The following is a 19,946-nucleotide window of genomic DNA, read 5'->3' as shown; positions in this document are numbered from 1 at the left end:
ACATCTGAGCACACAATACACTTATGTGTACGAGGCCTGAAATGCTCCATCTTGTCTATAATACAGTTCAAAACCCCAAATCTGAACTTTTCCTTGTGGTTCCCATCGGCATGCTAACATGGAAAGGCTGTTTTGCAGATGGATGAAGATTTGTATTATGCTTGGTTTCACGGACATAAACCCCTAAAGAAGGAGCTCGCCGCTGCCGACAGCTCAAATGATGGATCAGTAACACAGGAGCAGTTCAGGTATGCTAGCTAAATAATGGAAAAACAGCAAAAAAAAAACCCATACCTTCTGTACTGATATTTTAAGGGATAGTCATATCTCAGCCATTTATGGCATATTCACGGGGAGATTCTCATCTGGTATATGCCATGTATGTATGTATGATAGTTCTAAACAGAGGTGGGGGAACCTGTCTAGATGTTGGGTCCCACCTAGCATGCACTTATGACATATACTATGGTTAGGTCATAAATATCTGACATGAAAATAGCCCTTTACGCAACTCCACAATAACCAGGCATAATGGTTATTCGTGCATTTCTCACACACGCACCAGGTGACAAACACCGGGACTCTCTGCAAACCGACTAAACTGTTGTGTTAGATGTGAACCTACGCTTGGTAGGACAGCAGAGCCTCTGAGTAGAGGGGGTAAGAAATTATTCATAGGACCTAGTACCATCAGCCACGTCGGTAATCGGAGCCCCGAAAACTGTCTCCAACCCACCAGAAGCCACATATCTACTTTTGATTAGCCGGCCTGGTGGGATATTGTGCGTGCATCACACCACAACGATGATGTCACACCAGGCTGACTAATCAACAGCAGAGCCACAGATCTCAGGAGGCGGTACCCTAGCTTGTGTCCAGCGATCAGAGATTACGGACGTGGACGATTGACAGGGTCCTGTCAATCTATAGGCACCAACTCTGACCCCGTATTTCACCTATTATTCAAATACAGCCATACTTAAAAGGGAGCCTGTACACACAGAATGACTGTTCAGACCAAGCACAGGCGCTCGGTGCAGCCAATAAATTCAGTGCACCCTCCCACCTACTTGTTTGCCATTCATCTCCGCTTTTCTCTGGTTCCTGGAAAGCCACAGCTGTCAGTCAAGGAAAAGGAAGATGGATGGAAAACAATTTGATGGGAAGGTGCACTGCTCGACCACGGCAAGGGTGCACTGAGCACCTGACGGCAAACAATGACTCTACACACTCTCTTTAAAGGGACTCTGTCAGCACATACCATTTTGGGGGTGACAGGTTCCCTTTAAGTGAACATTAAACCTGGATATATGGAGATAGTCGTGCTCCCATTGTCCATTCTGTAATGCTGTAGATAAGCCCCCGATGTAGCCTGAAAGATGAGAAAAAGAGGTTATATTATACTCACCCAGGGGAGGTCCCGCTGCAGTCCGATGGGCACCGGGAAAGGTCAGAGAGGCCCAGCTCCTGCGCACTGCAGTACTTTGCTCTGCCCTCAACAAGGCAGACAAAGTACGCCTGTGCCGGAGCGTGAAGACAAGAAGAGGACGTCAACCTATGAAGATGGGAGGCCCCGGACCGGGACGCCCATCGGACAGTCCACCCTAGGTGAGTATAATTTAACCTCTTTTTCTCATCTTTCAGGATACATCGGGGGCTTATCTACAGCATTACAGAATGCTGTAGATAAGCCCCTGATGCTGGTGGGCTTAGCTCATCTTCGATTTTGGGGGTGACAGGTTCCCTTTAAGTGAACATTAAACCTGGATATATGGAGATGGTCGTGCTCCCATTGTCCAGTCTGCAGAATTTTTGCTGATGGATCTTGCAGAAGTCCTGCAGATAACTTAGATAATTGCATTCTGATTGTTTCCATTTTCTGCTGACTGCTTTCTCCGCTTGCTCTATTCACAAAGCACTCAACGTCATAGACAGGGTCAATCTTAGACCACCGCATCCTTACCATACTGCCACAGGAAGAAAGTGACAGGTCTCGTGGCAAGGAGTTCTCCACAGGCTACAAGACACTTTCCTATCCTAGTGGTAAAAGGAAATCTTGCTTTTAGGTTCATTCTCCAACTCACAAAATCTTACATATATTGGGCACCGTAGTGCAGACAGGATTTGGGGTTCTCCATGCCTTCTTTTTTGATGAAGACCATGTGCAGATCAGTACATTGCAACTACATGGTCAAAAAATTCTGCATGTAGGGAAAAAAAATGCTAAACTCTTCAGGAAATCCTACTTCCTCATTACAAGCCTGGCATGTCAGAGTAAGGCCGGGGACACACACAACGTATAAAAAAACGTTCCGTTTTTCACGGACGAGAATCGCACAAATGTTTCCAAAACAGTGATCCGTGTGCAGTGCGAGGATGCGATTTCCTCGCATCAAATGATCCCTTTGACATCCGTATGCCGAGATTTTCTCGCAGGCTTGCAAAACCGACATCTAATGGATTTATGTGCTCAAACGTTTGTTAAAACAGATATACAGTATATTATATATATATATATGTCATTGAGCCACATATATATATATATTCTGTATTTATATTTAATTCAGCACGAGATATGTTAAAAGCCGGTAATTCAATTGCCGGCTTTGCTTTTCTCCTTCCCAAACCCGACATGATATGAGACATGGTTTACATACAGTAAACCATCTCATGTCCCCTTTTTTTTTTGCATATTCCACACTACTAATGTTAGTAGTGTGTATGTGCAAAATTTGGGCGCTGTAGCTGCTAAAATAAAGGGTTAAATGGCGGAAAAAAAGTGGCGTGGGCTCCCGCGCAATTTTCTCCGCCAGAGTGGTAAAGCCAGTGACTGAGGGCAGATATTAATAGCCAGGAGAGGGTCCATGGTTATTGGCCCCCCTGGCTACAAACATCTGCCCCCAGCCACCCCAGAAAAGGCACATCTGGAAGATGCGCCTATTCTGGCACTTGGCCACTCTCTTCCCACTCCCGTGTAGCGGTGGGATATGGGGTAATGAAGGGTTAATGCCACCTTGCTATTGTAAGGTGACATTAAGCCAGATTAATAATGGAGAGGCGTCAATTATGACACCTATCCATTATTAATCCAATTGTATGAAAGGGTTAAAAAACACACACACACATTATTAAAAAGTATTTTAATGAAATAAACACAGCGGTTGTTGTAATAATTTATTGTTCTCTCAATCCATCCGGAACACCCTCGCTTGGCAAAATAATAAACACACAATATACATACCCTCTCTGATGTCAGATCACGTCCAACAAGGTAATCCATCTGAAGGGGTTAATTATTTTACAGGCAGGAGCTGCGCTAAAGCACTCGCTCGTGCCTGTAACCCCCGGGGAATGAAGGAAAGCTGGGTGATCTGTATTCACATTGAGTTGCGGTGAGGCGCCCTCTGGTGTATGTTCTCATGAACTGGAGCCTTGGAAAAGTTCCCACGCTCGAGTTCATATGAGTTCATCCACCAGAGGGTGCCTCACCGCGACTCAATGTGAGTACAGATCACCCAGCTTTCCTTCATTCCCCGGGGGTTACAGGCACGAGCGAGTGCTTTAGCGCAGCTCCTGCCTGTAAAATAATTAACCCCTTCAGATGGATTACCTTGTGGGACGTGACAGTTCATCAGAGGGTATGTATATTGTGTGTTTATTATTTTGCCAAGCGAGGGTGTTCCGGATGGATTGAGAGAACAATAAAATACTAAAACAACCTGTGTGTTTATTTCATTAAAATACTTTTTAATAATGTGTGTTTTTTAACCCTTTCAGACAATTGGGTTAATAATGGATAGGTGTCATAATTGCCGCCTCTCCATTATTAATCTGGCTTAATGTCACCTTACAATAGCAAGGTGGCATTAACCCTTCATTACCCCATATCCCACCGCTACACAGGAGTGGGAAGAGAGTGGCCAAGTGCCAGAATAGGCGCATCTTCCAGATGTGCCTTTTCTGGGGTGGCTGGGGGCAGATGTTTGTAGCCACGGGGGGGCCAATAACCATGGACCCTCTCCTGGCTATTAATATCTGCCCTCAGTCACTGGCTTTACCACTCTGGTGGAGAAAATTGCGCGGGAGCCCACGCCAATTTTTTCCGCCATTTAACCCTTTATTTTAGCAGCTACAGCGCCCAAATTTTGCACATACACACTACTAACATTAGTAGTGTGGAATATGCAAAAAAAAAGGGATATGAGATGGTTTACTGTATGTAAACCATGTCTCATATCATGTCGGGTTTGTGAAGGAGAAATAAAAAGCCGGCAATTGAATTACCGGCTTTTCTCTAACACCGCTGCGTATTTCTCGCAAGTCACACTGCTGGTCCGTGTGGAATCCGATTTTTTCTCGCACCCATAGACTTGCATTGGCGAGTCTTGGCCGAGATACGCTGACAATCGCAGCATGCTGCGATTTCACTCGGATCCTGAATACGGTGGAGAAAATATCGGATGATGGGAGCTGCACCATAGATTAACATTGGGCCGAGTGCTATGCGATTTTTTTATCGCATAGCACTCGTCCGTATTACGGTCTAGTGTGACCCCGGCCTAAGGAGACTTATAGGCCATGCATGCTCCACTGGGAAATTAAATATGCAAATTGTCTTGTCAGAAAGGAAAAGGACTAGAACTTTAGCGCCACCTATTGGAAGCTTCACGTTTGTATTATTTCCACAGGTTCCAACTCAGAAAAGCCTTTCCATCGAAGACTTCAGCTGAAATTCAAGAACTGATGGACGCTGCCAAGTCCCAGCTGAAGCCGGAGGATGAAAATATCATTTACAAGTCTTTATTCAGTGAGGTGACTCTACATTTTTATTATATAAATAACTACGTAAAACTATAATGTAATCATAGGTAGATACAGGGGTTGTCTCATTTGGGATATCTCTGATATGTTGATCAGATTTCCCATAAATGTCCAATGTCTTGAGAATGCCGCCCTGGCATGCTTTCACGGATGCATTCATGGCCCTCTCCGTTCACATCTACTCATAAATGTCCCAGATGGACAACCCCTTTAAATATTTGGTATCTGGACCAAAACAATAAATCTTACTCACTGTATGGCAGCATTATATGGGTCCCTGTATCATATAGCTACTATTAGAGCACAAGTACTGCTCCGTTTTAGCTTCTAATGAGAAAGTATTGAACACCCGCAGACCTGGATTGTCATGGGGGGTCTCAGACCATTTTTCCTCTTATGCAGATTTTTACCTGTATCTTTCTGTAGACTTTGTTAGTGTGTAACAGCCTGGCGCTGTCAGCAATGGATTTAAAGCCATTCCTAAACTGTGTTCCTATGTAAGCAGTATATATAATTTAAGATGTGCTTGTAACATTATGGCCCCAATTCATCAAAGCAAGAATTCTGGTGTAAATTGCTTTGAAAAGTCGCAAAGTTGTTGTGACTTTTGTTCTTTTTATGCCAGCTTAAGAGGAGCTGGGACAGGATGGGGGTACGGCGTGGCAGCTCATCTAATTCATGACGAGCTGTGGTGTTTCTTGCTCTAGAAATCTTATTCCAGTCAGGCATAGGACAATGGCTTTAAGAAAAGAACCTTGGTCATAAAATCCTTTGAATGCTGTGATCAGTGCAAATCGTGGCATTCACAGGGAAAATTGAAGCAGACTTCATAATTGCACCAAAGAGTTATTCCCATCTCCAAGGGCCTATCTGTTCTGAATCATGGGTGAGTGAAGCGGATCCGGTGTTTTCAGTTGACTCGGGCTATACAGGTACCGACTCTAGCCCATCCATATATTCCACGTTCAAAGAACTAACTGGTTGTTACAAAAAATATCTGAAATCCCTGTGGGAAACTAAAGCATTAGAGAATTATATTAAGAACAATATCGTACCCAAGGGATTACGAGTAAATATTTCTCCATCACCACGAGTAAGCAACCCCTGCCTGCTGAAGGCTTGGCAGGAAAAGTCTACAGCCTCATCTGTCAGGTTTATGAAACTGTTGTTAGAGGAGGAGAAAAAGATTCTAGAAACTACATCTAAGCAATTAAATGAATTGATAGAGAAAACACTACAGTTTAAACCTGACTCTGAGATTAACAAGAAGGAGAATACCCTGCAGATTTCGGTGGAACGCTATCAAAATCAATTAAAGAATCGCAAACATACACAATTTATGCGTGACTCCGAGGAGTTTAAAACTAACAGGGCATATAACTTTTCAGGAGGCGTAGACACCGTTTCGGAGATTTCCTCTTCTGAGGCGGAGGGCTCTGATACAGAAAGGTCAGGGGGATATTGGAGACAAAGAGGGAGAGGGGGTTCCACGTCATACAGGGGGAAAGGAAGATGGCAGAAACAAAGAGGCTACAAGGGCAGATATCAAGGTGGCAAAGATCGGGATCAGGGCTCCTTAGGCCAAGGAAATGGAGCCAGCGGCTTCAGGGCACCTATAAGGTCTTTGGCCCCGGTACCACTATCCTCGTCCTCATCCACCTCTGTGCCTTCCTCCTCTTTTTTAGAACAGAGGCCCCCCCGGGGGGTACGACCTGAGAAAACGGATGTAAGGATTATGTATGATGATAATCAGATTATAAATCTCAGTAATCATGTTCTGTCATCTGGAGAGATCGGTGTGTTAAAAAAGGGACTTACGTTCGTTCCTACGACATGGTTTAATACCTTTTCATGGGTCAAGGATTTAAAACCTTATTGCCGGAAGCTAAGATGGAAAAAAATTTTCTCTTTACACAATAAACAACAGTGTTTAGAACTTGGTATATCTGAAGAGGATCTGGAAGGGGTTAATGTCCTGACAGACCTTTTGGAGGATAATGAGAGGGGGAGAGGGTTGGGTCCACATACTGACCTTAAATTAAAGAGTAATAGAATGCCCCCCCCCCTGGTGATTACACCAACATCGACATTTTTTTGAAGGTGGTCGAGGATGACCTTAAAAGGATTGGCCGTAGAAATGGTGATACACGACCAAATGTGAGTAGTGAAGAATGGGAGGCTTTGGAGAAATTGGAGAAAAATGACCAAATTATAGTTAAGCCATCTGATAAAGGAGGCAACTTTGTCATCCTCGACCACCAAAAGTATGTGGGAATGTGTAAACTAATCCTTGACGATAAAGAGACATATGGCAGACTTGTGAATGATCCTACAGAAAGATATACCGTGTCTTTGATGACTATTTTGGACGCTGGTCTGAATGAAAAATTTATATCTTCTAACGAGCATAAGTTTCTGGCTCCTTGTACCCCAACGATTCCCACTTTTTATGCTCTCCCTAAAGTTCACAAGGGTCTCTCTCCCCTAAAGGGACGCCCCATAGTTTCAGGCGTTGGCTCACTGAGTCAGAATGTTGGTATATACATAGATAACGTCTTACGTCCGTTTGTAACATCATTACCCTCATATGTGCGGGACACATCAGACTTACTCCAGAAGTTAGATGGCGTTGTGGTGGAACAGGGTACCATTTTAGGTTCAATTGATGTCGAGGCCCTGTATAGCAGTATTCCCCACACTATGGGCCTTAGGGCATATTATCTAAGAACAAGAGCCGTCTACTTTGAGAAACACAACAAATTTGTGGTGGAGTTGATGGAGTTCATTTTAACCCACAACTATTTTATTTTTGACGGTAAGTACTTCCACCAGCTCAGAGGGACTGCGATGGGTTGCTCTTGTGCACCCTCGTATGCAAATCTCCTCCTGGGCTGGTGGGAGGAAACCGTAGTGTTTCCTGGAGTGGAGGAATGGTGGAATAACAAAATATCGACGTGGTACCGGTATATAGATGATGTCCTGGTCATATGGAGTGGTACAAAAACGGAGTTTAACAGTTTTGTACAAGGGTTAAATAACGAGGTTGGCCTGAGATTCACATCGGAGAGTGACATGCGTGGACTGGCCTTTCTGGATGTAAAAATCACCATCAATACTAATGGCATGTTAGATACAAGACTGTTCCATAAGCCAACAGCTACTAATGCCCTTCTTCGGTGGAAGAGTCATCATCCGGCTCCCCTGAAGAGGGGCATTCCTCGGGGCCAATACCTAAGGGTACGGAGGAATTGCTCCAGTCCTGCCACCTTCAGGGCACAAGCTTATGATCTAAGGGAGAGATTCCGAGATTGAGGCTATCCGGATGAGGTTCTGGATCCAGCCTTTAGGAATGCTATGGGTAGAGATAGACGGACTCTCCTACATACTAAGAGAAAACCGGAATTTGAGGGTACTCAGAGGATCATTGGAACTTATGATAACCAGGTCAATCGGGTTTTCAGTGTCCTCAAAAAACATTGGAGTATTCTACAGATGGACGAAACTCTAATAGATATCGTCCCAAGTAGACCCCAGATCACCTTCCGTAGGGGACGCTCTTTGAAAGATCGGCTTGTACACAGCCACTATAAAAGACAAAAAAATTAAGGAACCTGGCTTGATAGACGGATTAATGGTACATTCAGGTGTGGAAATTGTTCATTCTGTGATTATATAGCACCATGTAAGAGCTTTGCCAGTGCATCCAATGGAAGACACTTTTTTTGCAGGGATTTTTCTAACTGCAAGACCACTGGGGTGGTTTACATGGCTACGTGTACATGTCCGAAAAATTACATAGGGAAGACCAAAAGAGAGTTGAGAAGGAGGATCGGGGAACACTTGGGAGATATCAAGAATAGTAGAGACACCCCCATAGCACGTCACATCTGGGAGACACACCAGGGTGACAACAAGGTACTCTCTTTCTGTGTCCTGGAGGTGGTGAAGCAGAATGGGAGGAGAGGGAACTGGGAAAGGGTCATCCTGCAAAAAGAAACCCAGTGGATATTTAGGATGGAGTCAGTGGTCCCGAGAGGACTTAATGAGCGGTTAACCTACAGTTGCTTTGTGTGAATTGTCTTCGCCGGTTTCGTTTCTGCTCCTCTGATATGAATAGGATGGTCGTGCAGACCTACTAGATGGTTTGCAGCATATAATATAGGGACATAGGAGTTTGATCTAAATTATAACTCCAAGTAGCCACTGTATAAAGGATTTAGGATAAGGTAATTGGGGGTTGGGGATTGCTGACTGATACAGTGCGTCATTATAGATTTACCATTTGTAGGCATGTTTGCGCCCACCTGGAGGATATCATCTTTAAAGGGAACCTGTCAACCCGTTTTTTTCCGTATTAGATAAAAATACCGTTAAATAGGGCCTGAGCTGTGCATTACAATAGTGTATTTTGTGGACCCCGATTCCCCACCTATGCTGCCGAAATACGTTACCAAAGTAGCCGTTTTCGCCTGTCAATCAGGCTGGTCTGGTCAGATGGGCGTGGTGTCTTCCCCCAGATCTTGCTTAGTTTTCTGTTGGTGGCGTAGTGGTGTGCGCATGCCCAAGTCCAGAATCTACTGCACAGGGGAGGGAAAAGAGCGCGATCTGCGCTATTCCCCTGGTGATCGGTGGGGGCGGCCATCTTCCTGTGGCCGCGCGTGCGCAGATCGAGTGCTCTGCTGCCCGGGGCTTCAGGAAAATGGCCGCGGGATGCCACGCGTGCGCAGATGGAGATCGCGGCGGCCATTTTCCTGAAGCAGAGATGCAAACTCAGTGGATTCTGGACTTGGGCATGCGCACACCACTACGCCACCAACGGAAAACTAAGCAAGATCTGGGGAAGACACCACGCCCATCTGACCAGACCAGCCCAGCCTGATTGACAGGCGAAAACGGCTACTTTGGTAACGTATTTCGGCAGCATAGGTGGGGAATCGTGGTCCACAAAATACACTATTGTAATGCACAGCTCAGGCCCTATTTAACAGTATTTTTATCTCATACGGAAAAAACGGGGTGACAGGTTCCCTTTAATAAATATACCTTTGATGAGTCCACATTAGAGGGGGATATTATACGCATTACTTTGAATTTGCCACCTTTGAGCGTACCGCTAGGACATCAATGTATTAGAGTGTGTGTGACACGCCTGCATTAGGGGCCCATAGGGCTTATTGCTGATAGCAGAGCATATGTGCACTGGAGCCCATGAATATTAAGTGAGTGGGCAGCCTGAGCACTTTAGTATAGTATTGACGAGTGTGTGTGGATAAGGCACGTGACACAAACGTTTGTGCGTAATGCCAGGAACCTGTTTGGTTGACAGGCATGAGTACTCTTTGCGATGTCCGCGCGGTGTTTTGGCTGCTAAGGTAACGGCGCCTGCGCATTCCAAGGGGCCGATTGCGGTGTAACAGTATCCACAACAAAATGGAGGCCGGGAGCGCATGTGTTATGATCCGGTGACCTTGGAGCCGCATGAGAGACTCTCAGGAGTAGGTGGTACCTGTACTGACCGCAAACCCTAAACTAACACCGCAACTAGAAGTAGCCGTGGGATGTACCTAACAAATCCTAGACACCTCGACACAGCCGGAGGACTAAATACCCCTATAGATGGAAATGGGAATTCTATCTTGCCTCAGAGCAGAACCCCAAAGGATAGGCAGCCCCCACAAATATTGACTGGGAGTATAAGAGGAAAAACACGCAGGCAGAAAAACAGGATTTAGCAAAAGAGGCACTTCTAGCTAAATAGAAAAGGATAGGACAGAATTCTAAGCGGTCAGTATTAAAATCCTAAAAATATCCACAGCAGATAATACAAATATACTACATCTAACTAAAGACATAGAAAGTATATCTGCATCTCCTGAGAATCCAGCATGACTGAAAAATCCAAACAAAGTCTAAGCTGGACAAAAACACAATGAATTGCACTGAATTGCAAAGCACACTGCAAGTGTGCACAGAGACAAAAAACCAGACACTTATCTTAGCTGAATTGGCAGCAGGGCATGAGGAGCCAGAGAGAGATGCAATCCCTCCAAGTACAATGGACAACTGGCATTGACTCATGGATCCTGCACACCTAAATACCTAATAGAGCTGCAATCAGCAGAAACACCTGCCCTGGATTACAACCCCAAGACAACTGCACTACCACAACAACCACCGGAGGGAGCCCAAGAGCAGAATTCACAACACGCATGCGCAGTTGAAAAAGTGAAAATAGACCTCTAGGGTCTGGAAACGGCGCATGCGCAGTGTAAGGACGCCAATGAATATACAGGGACAATGGCGGCCACAACACTCACATAGGTTCTGGAGCCCGGTGATCCGCCCCGGATTTGGGACAAATCAATAGCAATAACGTATAGGTATGAATTAGCTGCTTGACTTTTACCCTTAGGGCGAGGGCTATTTAATGACGTCTTTGTCAGTGTAATCCCCACACCTGCAATCAGGCACAGCACGTATCTCTGATGTGATTTGAGTACACGGAATGTCTTTTTCCCTTATGCCTCCTGAGGAACCATATCATGGGGGGGAAACGCGTAGAGGCGAGACCTGAACACAGATAAGTGTATCAGTGCTTTTTAATTGTTCATTGGTTTTTCACCATTTGTGGATTCATAACCAGGGTATGGATTTGCACCAAGTCATATTTGCGTATATCAATGACTATTATGCAATTTAGAATATAAGATTTATCTGAAATAGGCTAAATATGCTGCTATAAATATACCTGCATCTATATATAGTTGGGGAGTGGAGTTATTATACCTCCCCCCTATTTTGTGAAATAGCTGCAATTAAGTCTGGTGGGTTGTGTAAAAATACCCTGGTTTCTGACTGCCTGGTTTGTGTGTTTTATATCAATTTTGGCTTTATTCAGGGTCTGACCGAGATATAATCATCCGCTATTGTGGTTCACTAGTGTAGCCCCTTAGGCACCACCTTCTTTATAGGATCCCCAACTTTTGTAGGGATTCAGTCAGGGTCAACAGGGACAGCCGCCGAGGAGCGGGGGCGCCACTTTGCGCTCAAGAGGGTGCCAACCTTCGCTGGTAGGCAGGGTTGTCCGGTTAGGGACTCTGGAGGGTGTGTTAGCCATTTAAGCAGGTCGGGTGTATATGGTAAGGGGTTTGTACGGTCAGACCAGGCCTTTTTTGACTGGGACACTTTGGTGAATTACCACCTGGCATCGATTTGTGTGTAGCATTTTTTTGGGCCCTAAGGTGTGGGCAATTTGGGGTTATCAGTAATAGTATAGCATTCCCACATCAGTTGAGGGACCCATAGGGCTTATAGGGCTAGCCATCGAGGAGCGGGGGCGCCATATTGCGTCCAAGAGGGTGCCAACCTCCGCAGATAGGCAGGGAGCATCTTAGGGACGTGTAGAGCCTATACTCCATTATTTTGCTCCCACCCATTGCCCTCTATTCATCGGGCCAGGTTTTTATTGACCCACTCCCATTATAAGGGGTTTGGGTGTTGTGTCAGTTTTTACTCCTATTTTTTTATTTAAATAAAGGTATTGTAAATATTAGTTTTGATAATATATATATTTTTTTAAACACTAATTTGGACTATCAGGTATTATACTTTTCATCTCCAAGATCCTATCCCAAAATGTAGTAGGCATAGTAATATTAGCAAATACCTCCAATTAGAAGCTTAGTATACCGTAGTTCTTCTAATTTGCTATGTCATTTACTTATGAGGAGGGCATTGCAGGAGCTTAGATAATGGTCTGAACCATGGCTAACAGCCATCTGTCACTATATGAATGGTCGTAACTGGAGATGGGCGAATTTGAACAGAAAAGTTTGTGGTCAGTACAGAACACTTAGTGTTCATGCACAGACCCCAAACACAGACTTCTCCAGGAACTCTGTGTTAGGCTGGTTTCACACTTGCGTTTTTGTCTGCATGCGTTTTTTAAAAAAACCGCATGTGTGAAAAACGCATGTAAACGCGGTAAAACGCATGCGTTTTTTAGACGCATGCGTTTTTATAGAAAAACACAAGAAAAAACAAGAAAACCCTAACCCTACCCCTACCCCTACCCCTAAACGTGACTGAAATACGTGGCACTGAAATACGTGCAACTGAAATACGTGGCACTCAAATACGTGGCACTTAAATATGTGCCATGTGGCACTTAAATACGTGGCACGTGGCACTTAAATACGTGGCACGTGGCACTTAAATACGTGGCACGTGGCACTTAAATACGTGGCACGTGGCACTTAAATACGTGGCACGTGGCACTTAAATACGTGGCACGTGGCACTTAAATACGTGGCACTTAAATACGTGATACGTGGCACTTAAATATGTGGCACGTGGCACTTAAATACGTGGCACTTTAATACGTGGCACTTGGCATACGTGGCACTGAAATACGTGGCACTGAAATACGTGGCACGTGGCACTTAAATATGTGCCACGTGGCACTTAAATACGTGGCACGTGGCATACGTGGCACTGAAATACGTGATACGTGGCACTTAAATACGTGGCAATATGACTGTCAGAAAATGTTCATTAAACGGTTAGGGGTGAGGTTAGGGGTAGAGTTAGGGTTTGGATCCCTTTATCACCTTGATGGTGGTGGGTGGCTTTTCAGTGTGTTTTCTGTTTTTTTTTCTATAAAAACGCATGCGTTTTTAGCGCAAACAAACGCATGTGCTTAAAAACGCATGCGTTTACATAGACAGCAATGCATTTTTTTGCCGCGAAAAAACGCATGCGTTTTTTCGCGGCAAAAAAACGCGCAATAAAATACTGCAGGTAGCATTTTTGAAAATGAACGCATGCAGACAAAAAACGCATGCGTTTGAAAACGCGACCAAACGCATGTGCAAAAAAACGCATGCGTTTTTTGTGCAAAAAACGCTGCAGACAAAAACTCAAGTGTGAAACCAGCCTTACTGTTAGGGTATGTGTCCACATTCAGGATTGCATCAGGATTTGACATGAGTATTTGTAAGCCAAAACCAGGAGTGGGTGATAAATGCAGAAGTGGAGCATATGTTTCTATTATACTTTTCCTCTAATTGTTCCACTCCTGGTTTTGGCTTACAAACACTGATGTAAAATCCTGATGCAATCCTGGACGTGGACACATACCCTTAGGGTTCAGCACCTCCATCATGTGCATGACAGAGCGAGAAACACCGGCGCCTCTCATCGGTGGTAAGATCATTACTGTCAGTCAGAGAGCTTCAGTTCCCACGCTGTCCGATGACAGCATGAGCCAGCAGCTGTGAACGGCTGTAAAAAGTTTACTGCCGGTAACCGACATCATCTGATGAGAGTACTACTTATTAGCCTACGCCTGCTGTTAACAGGCGCCACTGAAGGGAGTATTCATCAGCTGGTGCCTGTTCTACAAATAAATAAAGAAAAATTAATAATGTGGTGTCTACTCTATTTTTCATAACCAGAGTAGGCAAAGAAAACAGCTGGGGGCTGGTATTCTGAGACTAGTAAGGGGCCATAGATATTGCCCACCTCCCCCAGCTTAAAAATAGCAGCCCGCAGCTGCCCCAGAAAAGGCGCATCTATTGACTCTTTGTCCGACTCTTCCCACATGCCCTGGTGCAGTGTCAAGTGGGTGAATGGTTGAGGGGTTGAGGTCAGCTGTTTCATGGCTGCTGACATCAAGCCCACGGTTTAGTAATGTAGAAGCGTCTATGAGACACCCCCACATTGCTAACCCCATAGTTAATTGTTAAAAAAAAAAAAAAAAAAAAAAAAAGACAGCCAGGCTAAAATCCTTTAAAAAAAATAATGACAGACTGCTTTATTTAAAATTAAAAAGCGCAGTTATACTCATCTTTACACCTAATCCATTGAAACCCATGTCACCTGTAAAAGACAGAAAACAAACAACCATAATACTCACCTTCACGCCTAATCCACAGATGCCCATGTCCCCAGGAAAAGAAGAAAAATGATAAAGAATCATATCCCTCTCCTGTCCGACGTGAAGATAATCCATACTGCCCCACCACGATCCAAATGGAACACACTGACACAGGAGCCCAATTGCTCCTGTAGTGTGTAGCGCCGAACTGCAGTGAGAAAGTTCACTGGAGGTCAAAACTGATGAACCCCGGTGACGTCACTTCTGCATCGCTCACTGCGTGAGAAACAGCGCAGCAAACACGGGCTCTGATCAGCGGTAAGACCATTAACGCCAGTCACCGCTGCTAGCTCATGCTGTCATCTCACAGCATGGGAACTGCAGTTCTCTGACTGGCAGGAAGGATCTTACCACCGATCAGACCATGTGTTTGCTGCCCCGTCTTGCAGATGACAGCGTGGAAAACAACGCATGTTTAGGCCCCCCATTCATCTGAAGGGGATTCAGGTACTGTACTGGTACCCGAACCACACTTTTTTTTTTTTTTTTTTATATGTTCCGCCAAACCCGCCAGACTTCAACACCCACGGGTTCACCCATCACTAGTTGTAAACACGGATACTCAAGCTACTGCAGTGCCCTGCACATGTGGTAAGCTGCATAGCAAATAAGAAGAACTATACTACATTTCTAATTGGAGGCATTTGCTAATTGGAGGTATTTTCTAATATTATTATCATTACACCTATGACATTATAGGACTGGATCTTGGAGATGGGAATAACCCTTTAATGGAAATCCCTGTGACGGGTACATTGTAGTTAGAACATACTCGGGTATTATCCACCAGCATTAGTACACAGGCTAAATATAACAGATATATGCCAGTAGATTTAATAAAAAAATAAAATTAAGAAAAATATACAAAAACCCAAAACTGTTAATATGAATGCTTTTATTATAAATACATTTCATTTTTTTTTTTATTACTTGGTACAAAAGTACCAAAATAAAATGTATTACACACAGTTAGGACTGTCACAATCTGTACTATATATGTAGATCATAATTAATTTTGATTGGAGTGTACAAGACAGAAGAATAAAGAATGACTGCAGTGAGCGTGCATTTTTCCCAAAATATAAATAGCTACAAATTAAATTTTAATTTCTATGTACCGAGAAATGGCACCTACAAAATACAACTTGTCCTGTATATAAAAAAAACAAAACAAAACAAAAAAACCCCTCTCATACAACAAAAAAAGTTATGACCTCTTGAATGCAAAGATGACATCTAGTCTGTCGGGAGCTAAAAATGTCTGCACACTGAACGTACTTTTTTTTTTTTTTTTTATAGGATGAAGAGGGAAATCCTAGTCACTTTATTGGCGTACTCCGGAATCAATTTTCTGCCGAGAGAATGCAATATCTGAAAGAGCTGAGAAATGCTCTTGGAAACAAGTAAGTGATTACTAATCGATTAAAGCGGTCGTCTCATGTTTGCCGATAGTCAAAACATACAAATAGTTTGGAAAAAGCAGCAACTCTGCAATATAACACTTGTTAAAAATCCTCTACGATCTCAAGTACTTTAATTCTATCGTTTTTCTTTCGTTAAGATCTTTAATTCTATTTATTTGATTGAAGGTCTTTAATTCTATAGTTTACAGCTCGTCGCTAGTGATGAGCGAGCGCCTTCGGCGTGCTCGAGTAATATGTTCGAGTCCCCGCCGCTGCATGTCTCGGCTGTTCGACAGCCGCAACATATGCAGGAATTTCCTGTTTGTTATGCAATCCATGCACACGTTGCGGCTGTCGAGCAGACATGCAGCCACGAGGATTCGAACACATTACTCGAGCACGCCGAAGACACTCGGATCACTCGATATCACTACCCATCGCCCATGTTAGACTGCAGTGGTGGCCCATTTCCTAGGCAAGTAGCTTGGGCTTGTAAGCGCTGCATCCAGCCAGCTTTACTGCCCCTGCTTGCGCTCTTGAAGAAAGAACGTGTAACAGCCCCTTTAATATTTCACCATATTAACCTCTTAATGACCATCTATTGTTTTGCTATTGCATAGTGGACAGGACTTCACCCAAATATTTGGATATGCCATCACCTATTGTAAATATACTTTTTTTCGTATTTTAGTCCCAGTAAACCTGAAGACCTTAAAGCGGCGTTTTTGTCTGTGGATCCTGCCGTTGATGACGAGACACTAGACAGATATCTATCCTGTGCCTTTAAAGTCAGCCCGGAACAACTCGACGTGACCAGGCCGCTGTCTCCGAAACAGTTATTTCACAATTTGGAGGCAATAAATGTAAGGAGGAGAACTGGACCCGCAGCTCAGGAGTAAAGACGTTACCGGCGAGCGAGCGAGAAGACTGGGGGGCTTATTATCTGAGAGCACATGTAAGACTGACGCGTTCTACCTGGGCTGTCAGACTGCTGCAGAACTACAAATGTCAGCTGACCAGGCAGAGGCTAGGAGCTGTTGTTATGCAGCAGTCTGGAGTCAGGTGAAAATCAGATATATGAAACCGTACTATTTATCAATCAATATTTTGTATTCAGTCAAATCATCTTTTATTTTAGAGGAAAAAATAAATTGTATTTTTAGTGCTAAGAGGGTTACACAAGATTAGAAGAAAGGGGGCACTTATGGATGACCCCCATCCATAGTAGATTTCATTTTGGTGGGATCAGCTTCCCATCTGATGTGTGTGGGGACCCCCCAGCATCATCAAGGATACGATAGCTGGAAATTCACCACCCATTTGTTTCGTTTCCACCCCCGGAGCCTCTTTCCCCATTGAAAACACATGAACTCTTGACCGAAAGTCAGTAGAGAAAGCGATCTACTTTATGAACGTTTGTCCGACGGCTATGTCATGCATATGGTCAGCTTAAAACTGTAGGCGTGGGCTACCAGGAACCCACCGATCGCTAACATCCTCCCCTCAATCCCTCTGGGCTGAACAATTGCAGGTAGGTGATAGTAATGGGTTATGCTGCTCTTTTCAATGCTTAAAAGGGGTTTGCCCACCTCCAATATCCTATCACAATATGTAGTAAGTATAATATTCGCAAATCCTTCCAATTAGGTTATCAGGAGAACTATACTATATTCCTATCTCGCTTACCCCATGTGAAGTGCATTGCAGTAGCTTAGGTATCTATGGTTACGATCACTAGCAACTAAATAACAGTCAATATATGAATGGTTGTAACCATGGATACCTAAGCTACTGCAATGCCCTGCACATGAGGTAAGCAACATAGAAATCTAGTATAGTTCTCCTGATTTACTAACTGTAGGTATTTGTTCATATATTACATATAGGTATAGCATCTTGAAGATGGGTATAACCCTTTAAAGACTATGGTACTGATGGTTATAGGGCAGAGTGGCTGGCGGTCCTTCATTCTAGCAGTCAGACCCCACCGCTCATACATTTTAACCTGTGCAATGTCTCTTTTTACACGACAATCATGGCTGCTGTGTCAGATCTCAGTTCCCTGACTATACAGATCACATTCACTCTAATTGTGCTTTTTATTCATTTTTTTTTTTTGTAAACCAGGCCAGTGAACTCAAACTTTATCAGGGTCCGCCTGGACTTCCAGCATTTATTATGGCGAGAATAGTTGTGCCGACTGCGACATTCTTGCCATCAAAAATAATAGATGACTCTTCTACTATATATGACAACATTGGATGTTAATAAAAGGACAATACTCTCATCATCTTATTTCATCACGTTTAGTGCGTGTTCTTGGCATCTTTTGGGTTATTACGTTATTGCATTATTACTTCTGGGGGTCCCATCTATTCTAATGTAAGGGTAGAAGAGAATGTACATCACAGGAATATGTCCCAGCACAAAGAAGTGAAAAATTATCTTACTTACATTCAATCTACGACGGGATTCACAGACCAATGTATGAGGGAAGCGTGATAATGACGGTCTGCCTATCTTGTGTGTATTGGGGTCTTTCAACTGTCCTCAGTCAAAACATTTTTGGGGAAATCGAGATTTCAACATGACGATCCACAAGCTGATTTTTGTCCCTCTTCTCATGAAATTAAACATGTACGCTAAGCAAAGTGGAGTGTGCATGTTCATGGTGAAGTTGGTAGAAATTGCCATTTTTTTGTGTGTGTGGCCAGACTCTACACTAAGGAACATCAGAAAAAAGGAAACCACCTAAGTGCTAGAAAATGGCAATTTATTTCCCGCAACTCCCAATGTATTGTTTTAGAACCCGCTTTAGGAAACTGTCCACCGCTGATTGCTTACAGCAGTGGCTAGTAAAGTAGGCAATGAGCAGTACACAATGGAATTCAAAATCTTAAGTTCTTGAGAACGGAAAAGATTTTTGCGACGAGGTTAATGGCAAAGTTGCTTATTTTTACAAATTTAAGCCATTTATGATGAGACAATCCCTTAAAACATCAAATTTAGAATTCTATTTTATTTACTTTCCCACAAAAAAAAATAAAATATATATTAACATTTTTGTACAAAAGGATCTTTAACACTTTAAACCCCACGTTACTACTTAAATTATAACCTATATTTTGGCTATTTAAAAGATGAGGCTCCAAATTTCGGAAACACCTGGTTTCCGCCCTTTGCACATGGAATTAGAAGTGTTCTGCATTCCAACGGTAAATGTTTCTCGATGAGAACGTTGAGAGAAGTGGTGTCGGTCACCAGACGCTGCCTGCGGGTGGAGAACATACAGTGTGGTCAACGGGATATAAACCAAACACTTGACAGATAAGTCAAAGACCTGCATTACTAAGAAACATGCAACTGGATATCCAAGTACAGTACATGGATGTATACAGTGCGGTTCTCCTGGAAGAAGTATCCATACCGAGAACGAAAGGTCTCCTATATTGTAGGGTCAAAGACAATTATTTGTAGCAATATTACTTAGTTCTTAAAGAGATTCTCTGAGAATATAATAAAAAGGACTGCTGTAACATATTTCAGTCTTAGTAAGGCTACTTTCACACTAGCGTCGTGCACTGCACGTCGCAATGCGTCGTTTTGTAGAAAAAAAAACGCATCCTGCAAAATTGCTTGCAGGATATTTTTTTCTCCATAGACTTGCATTGGCACACGTCGCAACCATCGCACGACATGTAACGTTTTTTGGCGCGTCGTGTCCGCCATTTCCGACCGCGCATGCGCGGCCGGAACTCCGCCCCCACCTCCCCGGACATCACAAT

At 43.7% G+C, this 19,946-nt stretch overlaps 2 protein-coding genes across 4 annotated transcripts in view; one reads left to right on the top strand and one right to left on the bottom strand.

The window, feature by feature from the left end:
* Positions 1-19,946, top strand: part of TSNAXIP1 (translin associated factor X interacting protein 1) — a 70,221-nt gene that overhangs the window by 34,445 nt on the left and 15,830 nt on the right. Inside the window, exons 13-17 of one of the 3 annotated variants that reach the window (XM_077288266.1) lie at positions 139-248; positions 4,689-4,812; positions 16,058-16,161; positions 16,853-17,024; positions 18,289-18,514. In XM_077288266.1, coding sequence (XP_077144381.1) covers positions 139-248; positions 4,689-4,812; positions 16,058-16,161; positions 16,853-17,024; positions 18,289-18,429 — 651 coding nt within the window. In that variant the 3' untranslated portion in view covers positions 18,430-18,514. Of the gene's footprint in view, positions 1-138; positions 249-4,688; positions 4,813-16,057; positions 16,162-16,852; positions 17,133-18,288; positions 18,515-19,946 lie in introns of those variants that run through there. The other 2 variants (XM_077288267.1, XM_077288268.1) reach the window with 2 other exon arrangements.
* Positions 19,161-19,946, bottom strand: part of CENPT (centromere protein T) — a 68,549-nt gene continuing 67,763 nt past the window's right edge. The window contains exon 14 of the mRNA XM_077288265.1: positions 19,161-19,432. Within this exon, the coding sequence (XP_077144380.1) occupies positions 19,291-19,432 (142 nt within the window). The 3' untranslated portion in view covers positions 19,161-19,290. The remainder of the gene's footprint in view (positions 19,433-19,946) is intronic.

The sequence above is a fragment of the Ranitomeya variabilis genome, chromosome 2 (genome assembly GCF_051348905.1).
Source record: "Ranitomeya variabilis isolate aRanVar5 chromosome 2, aRanVar5.hap1, whole genome shotgun sequence".
Lineage (NCBI taxonomy): Eukaryota > Metazoa > Chordata > Amphibia > Anura > Dendrobatidae > Ranitomeya > Ranitomeya variabilis.
This window is presented reverse-complemented; position numbering and strand designations above follow the sequence as displayed.